General features: G+C 40.2%; 1 protein-coding gene and 1 non-coding gene across 3 annotated transcripts in view; both read left to right on the top strand.

The window, feature by feature from the left end:
- The window catches only part of ARHGEF7 (Rho guanine nucleotide exchange factor 7), a 129,110-nt gene extending 106,651 nt beyond the window's left edge, over positions 1-22,459 (top strand). For both annotated transcript variants that reach the window (XM_006909360.3, XM_025044971.1), the window contains exons 16-21: positions 452-676; positions 3,812-3,905; positions 8,108-8,197; positions 19,566-19,665; positions 20,031-20,085; positions 21,207-22,459. In XM_006909360.3, the coding sequence (XP_006909422.1) occupies positions 452-676; positions 3,812-3,905; positions 8,108-8,197; positions 19,566-19,665; positions 20,031-20,085; positions 21,207-21,329 (687 nt within the window). In that variant the 3' untranslated portion in view covers positions 21,330-22,459. The remainder of the gene's footprint in view (positions 1-451; positions 677-3,811; positions 3,906-8,107; positions 8,198-19,565; positions 19,666-20,030; positions 20,086-21,206) is intronic.
- Positions 17,808-17,926, top strand: LOC112477780. Its single transcript, XR_003045584.1, has one exon. It is a non-coding gene; the product is annotated as a 5S ribosomal RNA (ribosomal RNA).
- Positions 22,460-22,660: the final 201 nt, after the last annotated feature.

Raw genomic sequence — 22,660 nt, 5'->3', positions numbered from 1 at the left:
AAACAAAAATGGGGGTCAGGTCTGAGTTTTGCTGACCATAAAATCACCAGATAGTAATACTTGACCGGGGAGGATTATTTTCCCTCATAACCACATTCCCGGTATAGGGAATGCTTGTTCTTTTATAAAATTCTGATATCTGTACTAAATGAATACCTTTTTGCAAATGTTATTTCATTGCAAATAAAAGTGGTGGCAGAGTGTCCAGGCCTCCCGTCTCCAACCTCCTGCTGCCTCCTAACCCAAGCTTGGCTGTGGCCTGCGGACTGTGCTCTGCTCAGACATCCCAGAAACAGACTGCTGGGAATCAGAGATGCAAGAGAAATGGTAACCTGGAGGTTATTTCACTGGGTTTATTTTTAAAAATTAGCAGAATTAGGTATATTTGGTTGAGATTTCTTTGATGGTCAATGTTCTTTTTCTGCCCTTTTTTACTCTTTTCCCTGGGCAGCTCCCCTCCCATTCTATCACCCCATCCAGCAAGCATGCAGACAGCAAGCCAGTGCCACTGACACCCGCCTACCACACACTGCCCCACCCCTCTCACCATGGCACTCCACATACCACCATCAACTGGGGGCCCCTAGAGCCTCCGAAGACCCCCAAGCCATGGAGCCTGAGCTGTCTGCGACCTGCACCTCCCCTCCGACCCTCAGCTGCTCTCTGCTACAAGGAGGTGAGATCCTAGTGAAAGCGAGCGTGACTTGATATTGGGGTAGGCGTGTTTGGTCATTCTGTGCTTCATTTCAGTGAATTCAGAAAAATGGAAAATCACATATTTCTATCTGTGACATAAAAAATATGGATCAGCTTCTTCAGAACTAAAGAATCTCTTGTCTTTGTTCTTTTGTTATTCCCTTCTGCTTTGGGGGGCTGGGAGGCCCATGGAGACCCTCGTGGCAGGGCTTGTGCAGCATCAGACTCTCTCTTTGCCCTTCATGGAGGGATCTTTTTTATGCTCACCATGGCCCTGCCTTTGTTCCTGCTGCCTGGAAGCTGAGGAATTAGAAGGCTTCACATGGGCTTCCTCTGGGCCTCTAGCTGAGCCTGAAATTATTTTGAACTTCTGGTTTGTGATATGTCTCACTTTATTTCTGCATGCTGTTCTTCTGTGCCTTATGATCCTTTTTCAAGTTTGAGATTTTTCCCAGGAACCCTACCTTTTGTCACCAGCTATTTGAGATGAAAACATGTACAAATAAAAATGGAAGAAAATTAAGACAGCTCTCTTCTTTATGTAAGAAGTTTTTGTGCACTCTGCTCTTTTCTAATCCAGCATGTATTTGTATCACGTGCAGTTAAAATACGATTCCTATCCATAAATAAGTGTTGACAAGTTTCCCACACTTTTGTACTAGGTTTCATACATTAAACCTGCTTTGTGAGGAAAGGAAGTATCTTGAGAAATATGTTCTAAGAAATATTAGCTGATAATCGAAATGAGTGTGGTTATCACAAGTGTGAGTGAGAGCACATGAGTGTGGGTATGAGTGAGCTTGAGTGAGCTGAGTGTGGTCATCACGAATCTGGTTACCCAGAGTGGTTATTGTATGAGTGCGAGTATGAATATGGTTATAGCGAATGGTTCTGAGTATGGTTATCATGAGTGTGAATGTGAAAGTGATTATGGTTAGGAGTATGATTATTGTGTGAGTGTGAGTATGGTTATTATGAGTGAGAGTATACTTATTGTAAGTATGGTTATAGTGAGTATGAGTATTGGTGAGGATGTTTATCTTGAGTGTGAGTATCATGAGCAGGAGTATAGTAAATATGGTTGGTTATTGTGTGAATATGGTTATTAGTATGAGTGTGAATATGGTTGTGAGTGTGAGTATAGTTATTGTGTGCATGTTAGCATGGTTATGTATGAGTATGGTTATTGTGTGAGTGTATGGTTATTAGTGTAAGTATGATTATGAACTTGAGTGTGAGGGAGGATGGTTAGCACAAGTGAGTGTGAGCATGCTGAAGCACTATTGCCTGGTACAAGTCTCCACATCTAGTTGAGCCACATTTGCTAAAAGATCTGGAGCAGACCCTCCATCCTTGCGAGCAGTCCTAAGACATGTAGAAAAGTACTACATAAATTATAATCAGTCCTTTACATTTTTTATTAATGAATTTTTTTATGACATATCTCTCGCTGGTGATCATATGCTCAGGTCAGAAATTTCTTTATCATGGCAATTAAAGATTATTGGTGTTCTTTTGTCTGGTTCAGTGTTTACAGATAGTACAGGCAAGCACTGGTGGAGATTTTATTATTGGAGAGGAAAACTGGAGCAAAAGTGTTAAAGAAGCAGAAAGGGCAAGGCGAGAGGTATGGTGCAGTGAACATGAACATCTGGTTTTGGTAAATGGCTGCAGTTGCTTTGCTGGACCCCACGTTGGAGGAAAGGTTTCACACTCTGTTGTCCAGTATTACTAAGCACCTCCAAACACTTAGTGAAAAGTAATATTATAGAGTATGGCAAATGAGGGAGCAGCCAGCTTTGCCTGAGTCCAAGAGTGGGGCACAGTGTGTAGTGGACTTGTATCCTCTGCATGTGCAGTGCTGCATCTGGTGCACTGCCAGGGCCTCATCTCTTTCTCCTCACTTCGAATTAGGAAAGCCATAGAACACATGCTGTGTTTCTTTGGGAACTGATTTCTGCATTTCTAAGAGCTTTTAAAATATTTATTTGTACAGAAATGATTTTGAAGAGAGACCCCTAAAAATCAGGTTCTCTTCCCTCTGATTTCAGTATGATACATCCAATAGCCCACGGGTCCCCAGCCCCCAGGCCGCTGTCCTGTAAAGTCAGTGGCCTGTTAGAACCAGGCTGTAAAGCAGGAGGTGAGCGGCCGGTGAATGAGCGAAGCTTCATCTGTATTTGCAGCCGCTCCCCAGCACTAGCGTCACCACTTCAGCTCCACCTCAGATCATCAGGCATTAGATTGTCACAGGAGCACCGGTCCCTGCTGTCAGAAAGGTTCGGAATTGCTGCCATAGCACATGTCACCTTCTGAGTCATGGCTCTTGGCTTCTCATGATAAGTGTCATAAACGGTTTATATAACTTAAATGATACAGAAGTTAGCCTTTTTTGATATTGATATTTTCTACATGCTTGACAGTTTAAACACTGACTCCCCATTGGATTGTCTCCTCTTAGTTTTTCACCTTCATTTTCTGCACAGTTCTTAGAAGTTGTGTTTTATATATATATACACACAGATAAGTGGAAGACCATTACATCGAACATAGCTCTGAATTAGCATGAACACACCATAGCCAGTGCTCTGTCTTCTGTGTGCATCTGAGCTCAAAGCCATAAGCTGACTGTACTCCCTTTTCTTCTCCCTTGAGGCTTCAAACATTTTCCTGAAGGAATTGTTCTTTACTTACCTTTCCTTTAAAAATAGGCCTAGTTTCCTCATCGCTTTCTAGTTAGCTGGAGCAGATGGGTCTGCTCCAGAATTAGCAGCATCCATGGATCTCTGTGCACGCGTCGCCAGCTGTCCTTTTCCTCTTCTCCAGAAGCTGCCAGCCTTCCTGCAATCCTACAACACCTCTGCTGTGGGTTGTCACAGTGCTGATGGATCCAAGTACTATGAAGGTTTTTATGAGAGTCAGTGCCCTATTGATTTTAAATTAATGCTCAGCATCTGGCAAAGAAAAATCAAAGTATGAGAGAAGTAGGAAGCTTTTAACAGTGAGTGGCTTGTAGTGATTTCATATTTCACACCTTCACAGAGACCCTTACTGATACTCAGCCAATAAAAGTCACAGGAAATTGTCATCATTTTCCCCGCTTTTCTTTCTTTAGGATCTTAGTAAGAGTCCCAAGACCATGAAAAAGCTGCTACCTAAGCGCAAACCTGAGCGGAAGCCTTCGGATGAAGAGTTTGCCCTGAGGAAAAGTGAGTTATGTGCATGTGTAGATGAGGACAGGGATCTGTCTCACACAGACACAGCATTCATGGGATATGGAGGTGGCTTTTCAAAGACTTCAGACACGAGTCATGGTCTGAGCCTTAGTGTCACTTCGAAAGAAATCGAGCAGTGATTACAACAAACCAACCCCAAGCAGGAGAGATACTTGGCACTAGTGATCAAGCACATGCATGGTTTTCCCTTGGCGGAATTGTCTGCTGGCTCTTGGCCTCTGTGTTGATTATTCCATCTGAGAACAGAGGGTGAGCTGGGATCACGTGTTCTTTCTGTGCCCCTTTGTGGTTTCCACATGTCAGGGTTGCACCCCCACACTGCTCTATCACTGGTGGGCATGTTTCCCCCAGACCTCTGTGCTCAGACAGTCTCTACTGCTCAGGTGTAAACTTGTGAAACTCCAGAAGCAATATTGAATTCAGCTCTGGATTTCCCAGCCTCTCACAGGGAGCATCTCACAGGAGATGCTCAGTGGACAGCATGTGAATAAGGAGAGCTGTTTGTAGAAGTAAGCAGTTAGATTCAGCATGCATGCGTACGCCCGTCTGCTTCTTCCCAGTGTCAAGTCTGTTTCCCAGTGTGACAGGAAGGGTTTCGTGTGAACAGAGGGCTGTCTCACACTGCAGGAGAACCTTGATGGGGAGATGGCCCTACCTGTCAGAGCCTCAGAGAAGTTATGGGATATCTCTAAAAGGGGTCTGTCTCCCTGTCTTTGACTCAGTCTGCCCGCCTCTGCAGCTCCTTGCTCCCCACGTGACCTGCGATCTGTCTCAGGTCTTCCTGACATTCCAAAGCATTGATCCTCATTTTTACCATACCCATTTGAGACCCCTTCAGAGATTTAGTTTCAAAAGAAGGCTCCTAGGAGAGACATTTTTAATCAGGATATGAGTGAAGGGGGAAGCTTGGTGCAGTGGCTATTCATGATCCCTGGAGGCTGTGCAGCTTGCATTTGAGCCTGCTCTGCCACTTGGGCTGCTCTGTGAACAAGAGCTCTCACTGCCCCTGATGCCTGAGGTACACTGCAATGGGCACCACATATTTATCATCCTAATGGTCATTTCCCTCAGATTTTGAGCATGTAGAGCAGTGCTGCATTCCCAGGACAGTCATGAAATAGATAAGGCCATGCATTCTAGTGAAGAGAGTCAAGTCTGGAACTGAATACGTGCTCCGTACTTACCAGCTGTGACTAGGGAGTGTTTCATGGATCCCTCTATTGCCAGACATTTGTTGAGCACATTTTGTGTGAAGGCACTCTGCTGGGCATTGGGATAGCTGCAGATGAGGTACCATTCCCTTCACAGATTTATTCAGTGCTTTCTGTGTCCCAGATATACAGTAGTAATCAAATGAAAACCCCTGTCCCTGTGGACCTTTGTTTTAATAGGAAGATACAGATGGGAGACCAAATAGACAGTAGAGTGTGTTAGTATGAAGTACGGGAAGGAGATGCAGGGGGGCCGTTTTAAACAGGGTGGTTAGGGAGGCATGAGTTATGGGACATTGTATGAATAAGCAACTTGAAGGGGTTGAGGAAGCCAGCCGAGTAGATAGATGTCTGCAGGAGGGCTTTCCAGGCAGTGGTCCCAGAGCCCCAGAGGCTGGAAACCCCTCTGATGTATTCAGAGATCATCAAGTTGCCCCCCCAAGAGCTTCGGTGGTAGGGGGTGACAGGGAGGTAGTGAGAGATGGTTCGGTTCCTAAAGGGGCTCTGAGCAAACGGGCAGCCACAATCCAGTTGTGAGTGATGTGCTGAGAACAGACAGGCAGAGGTGAGGCTGGGGAGACTAGTTAGGAGGCTGTGTAGTAATCCAGGTGAGGGTGACATGTTGGTGGCCTGGGCCAGGTGATAACAATGTAGAGGTGAGGTGTGGGCAGGCAGAGTTCAAATTTCTTTGAAAGATAGAGCCTATTGCAGTGTTTCTCTATGGCGGGGGCGGAGGGGGGTGACTTTAACCCTCAGGGGGCATTGCTAAACACCCTGTAGCACATAAGGCAGCCCCACAGCAAAGAATTACAGCAGGTTCTCGAATACCGTTGTTTTGTTATAACGTTGATGAGATGCCTTAGGGACTTATCTCTTGTTTATATCAATTATCCTGTAGTAAAACTGGTTTCATGATATGTCGTTCACTTAGTTGCAGAACCTATTGAAAGCATTAAGTGAAGACTTATTGTTGAAAGCATTAAGTGAAGACTTATTGTTTCTGACTCCAAATGTCAGTAGTGCCACGGTTGAGAAACAGGCCCATGGGATGTGCTGTTGGATTGGACTTGCTTTGGGTGTGTGAAAGTGAGGCTTTTGGCCTGTTTACCTGCAGAATGAGTTACAGGTACTGTGTTGAGGCAGAGTGTTAACAAAATTCTGAGGTCTAGGGGAAGGTCTGGCTGGTGGTAAGAATTTCAGAGGTGTTCTGTGCTTAGATGGTTTCTCAAGCTGTGAGACTGAATAGAGAACTGAGTAAGACAGGGTCTGAGTCTTAGGAGATGAAGGAGATAAGGAGCTAGCAGAGGAAACTTTGAAGGATGGGCCAGGAAGTAATAAGAAAACCAAGGATCTTCATGTGAATTGGAGGAGAAACTTTATGTGATCTCTGTGTAAATAGTGCCTGTGCATAGCAAGTACTGCTTTAAAGTAAACGTGACTGCTTTAAAGTCACGTAATTTTGTTAAGTTATTTTAACCTTTATTACATTCAGAATCTTAGAAATTTTTTCTAGTTCATGGAGCAGTCTGTGCCACATAGAAAATGTGTGTTGTACTCTCATTAATTTACTTTCTTCAACCTTTGTGATAAAAGGTAGCTCAGTGATGGCTCACACTATATCCCAGGGAAGCCGATGCCCTTTGTGGCATCTAATGCTTTCTCTGCACGTAGGATGATGCCAGTGTACTTACTTACCCATGTCTGAAAATAGCAACCCAGATACATTAGCTGGACAGATTTTCCTGTTGGCCAAGAGGGGATGGCCTGCCCCTGGAAGTTACCTTGCAACAAGTCCTGAAATTAAACTAGTTAAATGTTATCTTTATTACCCCTAAAGGAGGAGCTTATTATGAGAAACCTGTTAAATGATTGGTCTCAGTTAGTGAAATTTAAGTCAGTTCCTCAATTGCTCTTAAACTCTTGGTACTGAAATTTATTTTTTAGTAGGAAGTATTGGCTTTTTTGTGCAGCTTTGAAGTATTTCAGCCTTCCATTCTTTCTATATTTTTCATTATAGTAGATAATAAATGTAAAGATATATTTTTAATATAAACATTTATATAAATAATATATGAACAGAAATATATATATAAATATATATATTTTAAAATATATAAGTAATATCTTAGAAATATAGAAAAACAGACACAATTTAGCCATAGGACCATATGAAATATGCTAGGTGTGAGACTTGGTACCTGCTAGTAATACCATTAGATGCTGTTAGTCTGGAAGATTGTCTTCTCTGTGCCTGTGATCTCTGAGTAGGAAGCCAGTATCTGGAATAATGTATAGTTTAAGGAAGAGCTCTAGAATGACACCTTCAGGCTTGAGGTTGTGCCTTATAAATTTCTTAGATAAAATCTCTAGTAGAAATTTGTCGATCAGAGGACGCCTTTGGTAAATGTGGTTAAATTGCCTTTCTGGAGGATTTTGCCTATCTTCATTCCTACTAGCTGTGGATAGAGGGAAGACTTTTTCTTCTAGCTACATCAACATTGAGAATTGTCAGGCTTTTTTTTTTTTTTTTGCCAGGCTTGTATGTGAAAACTTGATATTTTGTTTTAATTTTCACTTCTTTTCTTAGTGTGATGACTGTATTCTTTTTGTGTGACTTATTTATGCCTCGTTCTTGCTCTTGTTTCAATTTCAGGACTTGGAGTGGGGGTTACTGTTTTTCTTAGGGATTAGTAAGATAAATTTTATATATTTAGGGTGTTAACCTTTTGCCAGATATGTTGCAGATAAAAATACTTAAAAAAAAAATCCTTTTGAATGTAACTATTTCATAAATATTGGAAAATAAATATCGGACAAGAAGATAAGAGATTGTCTTGTTTGTTATTATTTTTGGTTGAGATGACTTTTCATTCATCTAGTTAATTGTACTAGTAATTTTTAGATCGTAACGTATGTACTCATCATTTTTAGCTTGATTGTAACGCGTTGTATGTCTCTTGACAGGCACAGCTGCTTTGGAAGAAGACGCTCAGATTTTGAAAGTCATCGAAGCTTACTGCACAAGCGCCAAAACACGGCAAACACTCAATTCAAGTAAGTTTCCAGTAAAGTACTGGGAATTGTGGTAGTTCATTTTGTTTAAAATCACAATCTGAAGGAAACTATGCTTTTGAGCTGTGCACGGCTTCTCCTGAATGGTCCTTAGTGAGCAATGCTTTGGTGGCCTAGCCAGGTATAGAACAGCTTGATCCTGACATCCCTAAATCATTGAAAAGGGTCTGAGCTGTAAGTAAAATAACAGATTTCTAGAGAACATTCTACTGGGAAACCTTTATGGATAAGGTACTGCCAGAATTTATAAAGTGTTCTTTTGCCTAGAGAAGATGTATTCAGATGTGAGCAGAAGATTCAGTTCAGGTATTTAAGCTATTTAAACTATTGGCGTGGTAATGGATTTTGCTTCTTAGAATTGTCAAAAATATAAACCTGCAGCAAAGCTGCTTTTAGTCTTCCCCTTCCCTTTTTCTAAACAATTGCATTTTTAAAATGTGGAAGTAGATACCAGTTAATTAGATAGATCTCAGTACCACTGAATTTACCTGTATCTTATGCATAATGTTTTACTCATCGTATGTACAATAAAAAGGAAAGATTTTTTTTTTTTTTTTTTAGCATTTGAGAGTGAAGTATAGCATGATGGGGTGGATGAAGTAATGCATGTGCTTTGTTCAGAAGGAAGGGACTGAGTTTCCCCATTACCTGATGCTAGGCCACAGGCATCATGGAGTGTCCTTTTGTACTGTTGTTTCTTACGTGGGCTTTTTTTTTTTTAGAACTGGAGGATTTATGTATTATTTCTGTCATAAAAACTGGTTTCTTTTAGATTTTGTGTGTTTGGTTTCCTTTCTACCCCAACACTTGGCAAATTACTTATCTCACCTTCACTTTTAACACCTGCAATATGGTGGTTCAAACCAGGTTCTGTTCTATAAACTAATGCCGGAAACGAAAAGATTGGAAAAGGAATTTCAACTACTTTAGCTTTCGTTAAAGATGAAGATAGGGCTAACAGGATTAAACCCCTGGTGGAATTTGCAGATAATCTAGAAACTACCCTATGGCCACTATTTTACATATCCCATCTATGACATTAAGACGTTTTTGTCCGTACTCTTTCTGGTGAAAATACCTTTGTAGTGGCTAGTCAGCAGAGTAGAAGAGAAATGGAAAGCCCTGAATGTGGAGTGAGTATGGATAATATCAAGCAATAACTTGTAAATATAGATTATTGTCATTTTAAATATTGCAGTTTTATATATTTGATGAGATTGTATTTTAAGGAATAGGGTATAAAATGTGGTCATAGTTTTTTGTGATTTGAATGTGAGATTTAAAAAAATTACTTACCTCAATGTCAGTTATTTGAAATAAAATTTTAACCTGGTAGTCTCAGGTGAGCAGACCAGGTAACGAGCTTCGCCCGTGTTTTTGTGCAAGCTGCATTTCTCCATTCAAGAGACAATGCCCCGTGATACGCCTATGGCCTCGCTTCTGGCTGCCTGAAGGGAATGGCCCACAATTTGTGCAGTTCTTTTCTTGTTACCTTGCCTGTACTATGTGTTTCTATTTCTGCTGTGCAAGAAAAGCATTGGACAATACATTGATTTTTATTTTTAACTGATATTATGAGCTAACTACTCTGGGGCCTTATATATACAATCATACGTGGCCTTAAACTTTCTTAAGAACAGGTTGGATAAGGGAAATTGATCCTTTATGCTGGAAAGGTGATATCCTTATACATTTGGAAATGGAATCAGAGTGAAAGCTCTTTTCATATTAAATGTTTAGTGAAGACAGAATAATATACCTACCTAAAATTCAGCTCTGTTCAGTATACATTTAGATGCCAAGACTTTATAAACCAAACATCTTTGCTATTGATTTCTTTCTCAAGGACGTAATGACCTTCATAGATGGTAGAGATTTAGTTGAAGAAATCCAAACTAGTCCACTGCTTGTTCTTGTAATGGATTGGGAATGGAATTAACTTTGATCAGAAGCAGGAGCTGGACAGAGTCAGTGGTTGCTGTGCTGTGCCATTCCCCTTCGTGGATGAGCCTCCTGGTTCCCATTGAGTGTGTCCTTCCAGCACCCTCCGTCCCTGGCCCATTCTAGCCTGCATGTCTCATGCACAGCTGCGTGGCCAGTATCACTGCTCAGAGTTGCTAACAACAAAGGGCTGATTTCTGCTCCCATTTTGTGCCCACTTCCTTCTGTTGTCCTCCTTTTAACAGTGGCATTACCAGTTCACCTCTCTTCCTGCCAGTAAAAGGGTCTGCATCAGGGTTGATAACATTTGAGCAGACATGGCTTCCTACTTTATCCATATCTACTGGCTGAGCTCTGGTGAGCCCTCTAAAGAGGGGAGATGTGGGTGATGGGAAATGGGGAATGAGAGGGAAGTGGACCCTATTTAATTCCTTTCTCCATTCTGAAATTTTTACAGTGGTTATAGTTTGATAAGGTAAGTTTTAGACTTTCGTCATTAAGATGACTTCTGGTGATTTATAGTCTGGCAAAGAGATAACTGAAGAAGTAAGTCAAAAGTCCTTTGAAACTATTTTGCATTCACTATCCCCTTAATGAATAGGAAGCAATTTTTAATTAACCACATAAACGGTTCGTGTTAACAAATAATGTCCTAAATGAGATTATTTATTAATAGAATGTGGAATATAATTGGTTACTTGTCTCTAGAATTATCTTTGGACATGGGCTCAATTTGTAAAAGATTTAAGTGAGGGCTTAATAACAATACCTTTAAACGGAACGATTTGGGAACAATATCATGAGTTAGGTTTATTTAAATAATAATTGGTCTGGGTTTATTCTAAGAGTTGTGCTAAGTTTGTTATTAAAACCCAACCATAAATAAGGAGAAATGAACATTATTGTCATTTTTTTAACAATATTTTCTCTTTTCCTTCTTTTCCCATCACCTTTTGCTTTTGTTTTCATGTTTTTGGTTGTGGCTCTTCCTGTCCGTCCTCCTCCTCATTCCACCTTTGCCTGTCACACCTGTCACTCCATCCCACCCCCGTCTTAGCATGGCAAGGCACTGACCTGATGCATAATCACGTCTTGGCTGATGATGACCAATCAAGTCTAGACTCCTTGGGTCGTCGCAGTAGCCTTTCTCGTTTGGAGCCTTCAGACCTCTCGGAAGACTCTGACTATGACAGTATATGGACAGCCCATAGTTACAGAATGGGTTCTACATCTCGTAAGAGCTGTTGCTCATATATCTCTCACCAGAACTAATGCACTTCTGAGCTTTTCTTAACAAATGCTTGTTGTATCGCAGCCTGCTTTTCTTAGATGTTTTCTTGCTGTTTCTTGTCTCTTTTATGTGATATTTTAACAACTTTTGAGACCGTTTCTGATATTTCCCATTGTACTTTGTGGAGGCTGAATTACCAATTCGAGTATCCATTGAAGTTACTGACTGTTGAAGGAAATGGTATATTCAAACAGCCTATACCTGAGGGTTCTTTTCTCAGTGGGTAGTGGTGGTTTTATAGCTCCAAATGGTTTGTTTTTTTATTCTCAGTGTAGCAACTGTCTCATTTCTTTTTGGATACAGCTGTATGAACACTTTTATATTTTATACTAAAACCACACAGATTTGTGATCTAAGTGCCAGCAACACAGAGGAGACTCTGGCCTTATATAAAGGGATCTAAAATTTTTATGTATAATGAACGCACTGATCAAGTAATTGTGGAGAGAGAAAAAAACATGCAACAAAAGTACTGTGAGTCCAATTCAGACAACCGTGTTCAGGGCACTTGGTGACCATGAAGAACCATGTGTTGGCGTGGGCTTTGGGCATTGGTAAGAGTATAGAAGAGCTCATCTGCATCCCCACAGCTCTGTGTTCATCACTGTGCCACATATGGTCTTCTCCATGCCCCCCCTTTTGCCCGTGGGGTGGGAGTACTCTCCAAAGACCAGGTTACTGTCAGAGCTCAGACACTCTCATTGTCACAACAAACTTTCCTTAATCAGTAATTTCTCTTAAATGGCACTTAGCAAGCCTGTACCACTCTACTGAAGGTTTAAAGTCCAAACTCTGAAGCATTCTGCCTCTGAAAGTGTAAATTAGACTGCTTTCAGAGAGAGGTATTTGGCATACTTAAAAAAGGCAAGTGCTTTGGCTTCAGTCATGGCCTGGCTGCACCCTGACATCCATACTTACACTGCCTGTGATGGACACATTGTTTGTTTTCAGCAACTAGCTGCAGTGAAACTCCATTTACAGCAACCCCATCCTTTGTAACCCTCATTCTTGATTATAATGGGGATATCTGGGTCTATTGAAGACTTTCTACGTTGCTGTATAACTCACTTAATAAGGAAATCTCAGATTCGGAGGTGAGGACTCCCCCACTTTCTGGGATTTGTTGTAAGGAGATTTCACTGACCTCACTCAGACTAATTTCTGCTTCAAAAAGAACTGAATGTGACATGTTGCATTCAGTTGTAGCATCCAAATCCACATCCGATCATTGCTAGAGGGGAAGAATCGTGTTCTTTCCCACGCATGCTATATTTGGTGTTAAAATGGAACCTTAAGGTTGTGTTTTAAGTTTTCATTGAAACCAGCTTCAGAAAACAAGATGCCATAATAAATTGGGAATAACATTTTTTCCTTTCTTCAGGGTGGCTGTAATTCCAGGTGGCTGTGGACTTTTCTCTTCTTTCACCACACCTCCTTCACCACACCTCCTTCACCAAACCCATATATTCAGTGTTCTGATCTCGTTTGCACAGAGACAGCTCTGATGCACTACGCCATTGTTTCCTGGGAGCTGGGTCCTGTTGCTTACAAGCCCAGAGGTGCTAGTGAACTCTCGGCGGTAGCATATTGCTTAGAAAGTCAGACAGCTTCAGTACTGCATGCGATAAGGTCATTAGGAAAACTGATAATATCAAATATCTGTCTGTTGCCAAGTGTATGCCATCTGGAGATTTCATATTTTTATATCAATTAGTATAAATAGGAAAGTTGAGGAGCAGTCTTTTAAAATTAGCCCAGTATTAACCTAAGGTAGAGATGGGGTTTATATATGGTCAGTCAAATAGCAAAAGGAATTTTTGGAGAACTATAACTACGAAGTTCATATACTTAGTATCATGCAAGGAATTTAGAAGCAATTTTATTCCATATTACATAGAACAGTCACCTTTTCTGATATTAATAGAACATGTTTTTGTTTGCTTTGAAACTAATAACTGGTGCATTGGCTTAGATGCCTTTGCCACGCCTTAGCAAACTTGAGTTGCCTATGTCACGTGCCATATAGACCACAGCATTGAGTACAGTTGCTGCACTTGGATTTCCCTCTAACACCGAGTATCATTTGAGTTGTCTTAATGAGACATTTTCATTTTCTATACACCAAAGTTTTGACACTTTCCCATCATTCCTTTTTGTACCAGTTAAAGCCATTTTGACAATTTTTGTTGATGCTAAGATCACTGCAGAATAACAACCTGGCTTCTTGTTTGTTTGGATTTGTTTCGACTGTCTGGCACCATTAGCTCTTGTGACCTGGTTGGAAGTATTAGTGCCACAGGCCTGAAAACAGTTCTTGTGTGGCAGTGGTGATATGGCATCCAAAGGGCCGTGTTTCTACTTCTGTGGAACTTTAGTCATGCTGAAATAGTATTTTATGTTTATGCAATTATGTAATATCTATGTGTACAGTTAGCATTATAATGACAGGATGAAGAATCTGAACTAGAAGGTAGGTTTAAGCCATTACCAGGCCCTTTTGCAAATGGCCTAAATGGTGTTCCCATTGAATTAACACTTACCACAAATATATAAGCTATATTAATTGTGTTTTGCATAAAATTGCCAAAACACAGTAATGTGTATATAGTGGTATAAGACCTGGAAAAAATTTATATATTGTGCTTTTTATCTGTGAATGGGAAAGCCATTTTTAGTGGGTGACTGCCATTTGAAGACTCAGTTGGATGTATACCTGAATGTTGCATTGTATTGTACAGTATGCATATTATTGTTTGTGGTTGCATATGGCAATGAAGTGTTTGTTTTATATAAAAAAGACATCTGTTATGTACAGTTGAAATAAATTTTGCATTTGCTAGCCCGTGGCTTTTAATATTTGTTACATGGGGGGAGGGGAAGTAGCATAGTTTGCAGTTTAAGATGATTTGGCTGTTCTCCTGAACATTGTCTTCCAATAGAACGACAGAACGCTTTCTATCTGCCTTGACAGAAAATCTTGTACTTTCTTAGGTTAAATATGTTCTAAGTAATACAAGGTCACTCCTTGTAATTTTTATTTCATTTATTTGTTCCCTCTAATTTTTTAAACAAGTTTTCAATCACTAGTAGGTTTGTCTTCAGAATGAAGCATTCTCATGTGGGTTTTTTTGGGGGAGGTGGGTGTGGGTGTGCATAAATGGGAAAAAAGCCCAACTTTAATAGTTTATTTAGACTAAGGTCAGTTTTTATTTTTGTTTTATAAAGTGCATGCCAAGTTGACTAGGAAAAGCAAAAGAAATACCTGTGCCAGTGCGGGGCCAGGACAAAGTGCAAACGATAAATAAAAGCAAATCGTCCTCTAAAGAGAATCTTCACGTTTTCTTTTCCTAAGAGAAATAAATTAGAATCTTATCATAGCCGTAAATAACAAAATGGCCTTTTGAAGAGCTTTTATTAAGTGGATTTTTTTAAAGTGTAATATTTTGCTTCATTCTAAATGTTATTTCAATTTCAATTGAGTATAATTAGATGCAGATTTTCGAAAGATTATTAATTTAAGAAGTGAGTTTTGCTACAAATGTACTAGGCAGATAGTTCTGGCCGGTTCTGACAAACTCGAACTGTTTCTAGGCTTTTGGTGGAGGCCAACTCACTCATCTGTATACATACACCATGCGCTTGCCCTGGATTTGACAGTCATCTGTTGTCAGATCAGGCACCAAAATGGTGTTCTAACAACCGAGACGACGGCGCCCTGGGGCCTGAGCCCTACTGTGTTGCTGCTTGGGCAAGTCATCTGTCTATAAAATGGAAATGTGTGATCAATCTGTGTTTCTCAAACTAAGGGCCACAGTTCTCTGGGGATCTGTGAATGTTTTAGGGAGCAGGGTTCTAAGCGTGTCTTCAGCTTCTGGATCGCACTTCTGAGTTCACGGCAGGGGCGCCAGTGCCTGCTGTCTCTCCAGCTGCTCAGTACAGAGCAACCCCTGCTGGTGCCAGTGTGGAACTGCTGTTGTCTGTCAGCGGTCATTGGCGGCTGGGTCCCAGTTATCTGCAGACATGTTCTTGGAGTCCTCGAGTTTGATAAATGCTGGATTGGTGCTAGGTATAAATTATTGTTTCATTATATTCACCCCCATACTGAACAAGAACAACAAAACCAACCAGCATTTGTGTGGATGTATTTATAGACAGAATTTTAGGCTAGTCTAGCACTCTTCAAACTGTTGTCTAGAAAACTGCAAAATGTTAATATTGATGTGGGGGGAAAAAAGTTCAGCACTCAGACAAATTTAGGAAATGCCGAATTAAAGTTCAACGGGTATTTTTACCGCAGCCTTCTGAAAACCTTAAAAATGCTACATGTGCACTGTGACTCTCCCCACAGCATTCCGCATTTTCCAGAATTATGTCGCAGAATCCCTTTTTATCTCTGGAAACAGAAACTTGTTTTACACAAAGTTTGGGAAACACAGATCTTGAGTGTAGTGGAACCATCATGAAACTGTTTATCATGTCTCAGCCACTTTTAGAGGATTTTAAATCAATAGAACATTTTTGGTAGTTCTGTTAAATTGTTTTTCCAACCTAAGTAGTTCAGGGAAAACATGCTGTGATACCTCTAAAAATACTTTAGTAGTCTTTAAGATAACTTGTTAAATCTGTTAACTTTCTAAAACTTTGTTCTTATAGAAATAGTCAACTTATTTATAAACCCGGCTGGAGAATACTCCTTTATCGTTTTGTTGAAAGACTAACAGTTTTTCAGTCATTTTAGAAATGATGCATTGAAACTAGGGAGGTTATTAGCACCCCATGGATTTCTATGCAGGAAGTAAGTAATCTTCATTTACAAGCGTCCTGGCACCCACTGAACCCATAAATGGCATTTTTAACGTTGGCATGTTTCAAGAATCAAGGAGTTAGTACATTCCATCTATAATATTCTTAACATTTTTATGACGTTAAATTCTTGTGTGCTTTAAGTATATTTGCAAAAATGAGAATCACTTCATGCATGTGTAATGGTTGTATCAGTTCTTGCAGGTTTCAGTTTCTGTGATTTAGTTACATTACATAATAGAATTTAATGCTTTTATTTTTATGAATTTAGTGTAATTTTTAAATTAATAGACAGCTCTGCAGAGGTAGTTTTATCATTCTATTTTACTAATAATGAACTTAGTTTTGTTCTATTTTACGAGTAATGGCTCAGTGGTTAAGTGACGGGCCTGAGTTTATTGAAGACTCCCACAGATGGGGTGTGAGTTCATTAGTCCCAGCACCTCTGCAGGACAGCTGACTGCTATGTGACCCATTTTTTCACAAAGTAGACATCCCTTGTGATTCTGTTTTATGTCATTTGAACATTTTAATGCTGGAAACATGTAATTAGGTTGCCTAGGAAGCTAGAAGATGCAAAAATAATTAAAATACATAGAATTTAATATTCCCTCAAGTGCTGTTACATAAAAAAATTTCAACCTGTTTCATTAACCCATTTGAAGAAATGTATTACAAACTGAATGTGACAGATTCACAGCTGGTAACTTTTTTGATTTGACTATAGCACAGTCAGCAACTGTTTGGGCTCAAAGCAGATAACGATGGGAAAACTAATAAGCTGACTAAATTGTCTGATGTCATCAGTTTGCTTCTCTTCACAGCACAAATTAAGTAAAGCCATTTGTTTTCTATACGTGTGGTATACATATCTGAATCTTTATGAATTCTTTTTTTTCTAGGAAAATAGCTCATGAATTAACTTCCTTATAAAAATGTGGATGACATTTGCATTTGTATTAGAAGTACAAGATTTTCCTCAGCCTTCAGAACTTTTAACCTGGCTAGTATCCCTGTGCTCTCTCAGTCATTGTTCCACATACCAGTTTCCTTCTTAGGCAGTATATTCCCACGTAGCCCAGATGTCCCAGCAGCATTCCCCATTAATTCAGAAAGATCTAGAAGAAGATGTGCCCTCAGCCCCTCATGGCACCGTGGCACCTGGAGCAGGCAGTACTCCGGGGAGGCGGATTGTTGTCAGCACAGTGATGTCTTTAAAGATATCCTCTTTCTGGGACCATGTCTTGAAGGACACTACTCTCTGTCTGAAAAGTAATTCCTTGGCTTAGTAGGTCACTGTGTGAAAGGGTGCAGTGTGGCCTCAGCGAGGGGTATGAGCGAAGCAATGCCTTCCTCTGCCTGACAGAGACAAGATCTGCTAGTTCAGGGTTTGCAGCATGGTGTGAATACAAAAACATTAGATTGATAACTCTATGTGCAGATACGCTTCTATACACCAGCTCATTATGGCTTATGACTAAATTCGAATTTTTATAATACTCATTATTCTCAGTACACATAAAGTCCCCTTTATTAGCATAAAAATGTGAGTATATAGTCTACGGCCATGCTACCCTGAACAAGCCCCATCCCGTCTGATCTCGGAAGCTAAGCAGGGTTGGGCCTGGTTAGTACTTGAATGGGAGACCACCTAGGAAGACCAGGTGCCGTAGGCATAAAAAAATATATATATATGTATATATATATACACATATACATTTGTGTATATATCTATATATACACACACACATATATATGTATATAAAGCTTGTGCTGTGTAACATAGAATTGTATTATTTACCCAGAGCTTAATCATCTACCTGAGATAACAAAGGAAGAAGTCAGCATATTCATTTTGTTCAGTCTCGAATGTTATGGTTTCACAGTGTGCTTGCATTTGATACCCTTCCCATTCTGTGAGACTAGGACAGAGCAGGATTTGCAGATGTCCAAACGGCAGCAGGGAGAGACTTGGCCAGGGCCCCGTGGCCAGTTAACTCCTGTCTTTATCCCTGTAGCGTGCTGCCATGGAAGTCATAGAGATACTCTGTGAATGTCAGTAACGTTTTATGAGCCCTCTTCTCATCAAACTTTGATAGTACTTGTTAGTCTTGTTCCATTCAGAGGAGTAAAAGTTTACAGTAATATGCTCATGAAACTATTCTTTAAAATCAAACCATTAAAACATTTGTATTATTCTGAATATACCCCTGAAACGAGGATGTGCAAGTGCCATCTTACAATTTGATGAACTTTAAGGAAGGCAAATTAAAGATAAACCAGAAAAAAGATCAAGCAAGTTGAGCCACCATCTCTGCAATTAAAATATGCCACACATCAAGTGTGTTTTTATTTCAATGGAGAAATGTTTATCACACTACCACTAGCAAGTGTTTGTGTTCTGTGGTAGACTATCCTTCCTCAGATTTGCATCTGACGTAATTTTTCAAAAATGTATCTTAGTGCTGTATAACCTGTAGGAAAGTATTTTCTTTAAGAAAAGATAATTTTATATCCTTTAATAAGATTTGATTCTTCTTTCTCACCTTTTAAAATAAATATGTGGGTTTCTCAGTTAATTTCTGGAGTACCTATTTTGTGGCATATATTTATTGAGACACTATCTTAGGCAAGCTGTTGTGCTGGGAGTCAGTTAAATGGCATAAACTTCTCTCTGACCTTGTGCACAGTTTACTTTTATTTGGAAAAATATTTATATTCCAGGGAATGTAGAATAAAATTTTCATAAAAGAACCAAGTAATAAATTCCATTTTTTCTAAACCATGAGCCATCTTTTTTTTTTTTAACTCACTATAGAGTTAAATATTTTGCCAGTTTTAAAAATTTATAAACACTCAGCATATATGTACCACATAGTCTGACACATCATTCTAAGATTCCTGAAATAATGTCTCAAAGTTTGGTTAATTCAGCTATTTATTTTTTTTTAAAAAGTGGATATTCCAAAATACCAAGGGTACTATGGTCATAACCTTTAACTTAACCATGTGTGGAAAAATTCAGGCTTTAAAAGATCAGTCCTCTGAGTTTAGAAACTGAAGCTTAATAAATTAGAAAAAGGCTAATGTTTCCTTCTGTAATGCTTTACATAGATGGAGATAGAGAAAAGTAATAATTGTTCTTCTCTATTTTATCTAGAAAGTAATTTTTTTTAAATGCACAGTTCCTGGGATTTAATATTGATATTTAAGTAGTGTTGTATAATGTAGTTCTTTTAGTTCTGTCATGGTATTCACCTGTGGATTTTTGTTTTTTGGTTTGTTTGTTTTGTTTTTTTTTTTTCATAATGATAGGTTCACGCAAAGAATCTGCTCCACAAGTGTTGCTTCCAGAAGAAGAAAAAATTATAGTGGAAGAAACTAAAAGTAATGGTCAGACAGTGATAGAAGAAAAGTAAGATGCATTCAAATATTTTAAAGCAGGCATGTGGGCATATGGAGGGGAGGAGAAGGGAAGGGTACTTTTATGTGAGGGGCGGGGTGGAGCACTGGAGTCAGAAAAATTCCAGGAGGGCTGGGGTATGGCTTCAGAAACTACTACTATGAGTAAACTCATTGATTAGAATTAACCTTGACTGGGCTCTGACTTCCCATACACAGAAGTTGCTTATTCTAAAGCGTATGAATTTAGGTGTTCAGTGAGCAGGGCAGAGCAGCACTGTGTATTTCATCAGGAGTTGTTGTCTCCTAGTAAAGTGCTTCTCTATGTCCACTTCCTTCCATGTCTTTGTTCAGATGTTCATTCCATTTCTGTTTCAGGAGTCTCGTTGATACTGTCTATGCATTGAAGGATGAAGTACAAGAATTAAGGCAGGTGAGTCATACCAGTTCTTCTTGTTTTTTTGTTTTGTTTTTGTTTTTAATGGAAAAGAACACACTGTGTTAAAAATGAAGCCGGTTGTCCATAAACAAAATAATACAGAAAGGAGATAATCTGTCTTTGAGAATTCCAGCAGATCAAACAATAGGTCTTCTGTCAATGCGATAGACCAGGACATGAATCTTTAAAGAGATCTGTTAATCTCTTTTTATTGTAATGTTTTTGATATCAGAAAATATCTCAAATTCTGTTAGAATAATCATTTGAAACATCTAAAGTTTCATCCACTTAACAATTTTATTAAATACCTACCGCAACTATTCTCTGCCACTTTCTGGTGTACCACATGATCCTTGTTTTTGAGAAGCCAAATCAAGTCAGTTAAACGAAGTGTATTTTGTGTATTTGTATATTATTTGTACAAATGGCTTTGGTCTCTGAAGAGGGGGTAAGTGCTGTCCCACAAGGTGGGAGGTTAGAAGGGGAGGCTGAGGAGAAACGGGAGCACAGTGTGATCTGGGGTTGGATACATGCCCAGAGCTGCTCTTCTCAGCCATCCCCAGCATTGTCCAAGGCAGCTTCCAGGTACTTCTTTCTCCTCTGAGGGTCTTCCGGGTTCGTGCTTCATCCTTGGCAATGGGATACATCTTTGTGTGTGCGTCTTCCCCATGCAGAGGAATGATTGGGTGCAAGCTGTACAGAAGCAGGTGTTTGTTCATTCACTCATGTATTCATTCAGCTGCTGTTACTTCCATTCTTATGTAACTATAAGATCACTACAAATGTGAAAAGAGTAGGTGGGATGCAAGTTGTTCCTTTTGTTATTTTCAGCCATTTTCTTATATATTATAAAAACAGGGCTTCTCTTGTTCGATAGTTAGAACTGTAAATTGTAAGAAACGTTAGGACTGTTTTCCCGGCGCAGCTGTGCAGTCAGGAGCCCCAGCTGTCTATTTAGACATCGAGGCGGTCCTGTAGAACGTACCTGCGGCTGCAGTGCGCGGCAGGCTCCAGCCCAGAACTCCATTCACTGAGGCATTCCCGTCTCTTGGGGAAAAGAAAGTCCTCTGCAGTGCCAAAGACAGTGACTGTCCTGTGGTCTGCTTCCTTTGCAGGATAACAAAAAGATGAAGAAGTCTCTGGAGGAAGAACAGAGAGCGCGCAAAGACCTGGAGAAGCTGGTGAGGAGAGTTCTGAAGAACATGAATGACCCCGCTTGGGACGAGACCAACCTCTGAGGAATGGCCTTGGTTCCTTCTGAAGACCAGTTACAAGACCAAGCCTGGAGCCCCGCAATCCAGGCTGGTGTGACATGCGGGATCACAGGGCAGGGCAGGATGAAAGGCATCTTGCTTTCTGTGCATAGAAAAGCTGGAGATTATCTTGAGAATAGAAACGGTCACACTGCTCCTAAAGAATCCAAGCGTGAGGTGCAGACACCGAGGGCGGGACCGCGTTAATCTCACTCTGGTAACATCTCAATTACCTCATTTTGCAATAAGTGCAGCGAGTGACTACAAATCCTGGTCTTTCAGGCTTTTATTGAATATGTGTAAATAGTATATATACATGTTTCTTGTAAATACTCCATTTTGAATGCATATCCACGATTGTTATTTCTGGGTTGATACCCATGCTAGAATTTCCTTTCCACTAACCTTTCCGGTCCCGTTAACTAGAAGTCATGTTCATGTATGCCTGGAAGGCAGAGCTGTGCAGGGCACCCCGCTGGCTTTTGGTAGATGCCTGACTGTTCTCCACCACTGTAGTCTCCACAGTGCTCTAAAAATACTGGCCACCTCAGTATACCTAATGAATTTAACCTTATTTATACCTTCAAAGATACTTTAATGCCATTTTAAAGTCTTCTGTTAAAGCAGTATTGCAGTCACTGACATACAGTGGTTCCAAGTGCAGTGCTCTGGCTGAATGAGGGAGAGTCTGAGCCTCAGCCTTGAAGCCAAGGAAGCACACATGCCACCTTGTCCAGGCACAGGTGTATGTTCTAGCTGCTTCGTGTGAATATTGCGATCATCAGTGTATTCACTGCACTTGGAAAGATCACACAGACTTACACATAGGCTAGTTTCATAACATGACAAAGTGCACTGTTTTGTCCTCCCCCCAAAACAAAGTTTCACTAAAACCTGTAAATAAAATGTATTATTTATTACATATCACTGCAGCTGGTGAAGACGAATCAAGGTGATGCTGTGAGCTGTCTTCAGTGGGTAGGATTTGTCAGGCCATTTTAGCCCTGAATTCTGTTTTACCATCAGGGTGCAGCAAGCATTACTTCAGTGCTCATGGGGAAAAGAAGTGTTCCCCTCTTTCAATAAGAATAAAGCAATATACATTTTAAATTCCACCTAAGCATTGGAAATTTAAATGTGGGTTCATTCCCTCCCTGTGTCCAAATGGCAGAGCAGGCAGAAGAGGAAGCTGGTTCTAACCCCAGCTCTGTTGACCTCTCTGGACCTGGGATCTAGGCAGCTCAGCCTTGGACCCCACCCAACTTGTCCTTCTGCCTCAGAGATAGGATCACGGTGTTAAAGGAACTGTGCTTTTT

Source organism: Pteropus alecto, unplaced genomic scaffold (assembly GCF_000325575.1).
Source record: "Pteropus alecto unplaced genomic scaffold, ASM32557v1 scaffold13, whole genome shotgun sequence".
NCBI lineage: Eukaryota > Metazoa > Chordata > Mammalia > Chiroptera > Pteropodidae > Pteropus > Pteropus alecto.
This window is presented reverse-complemented; position numbering and strand designations above follow the sequence as displayed.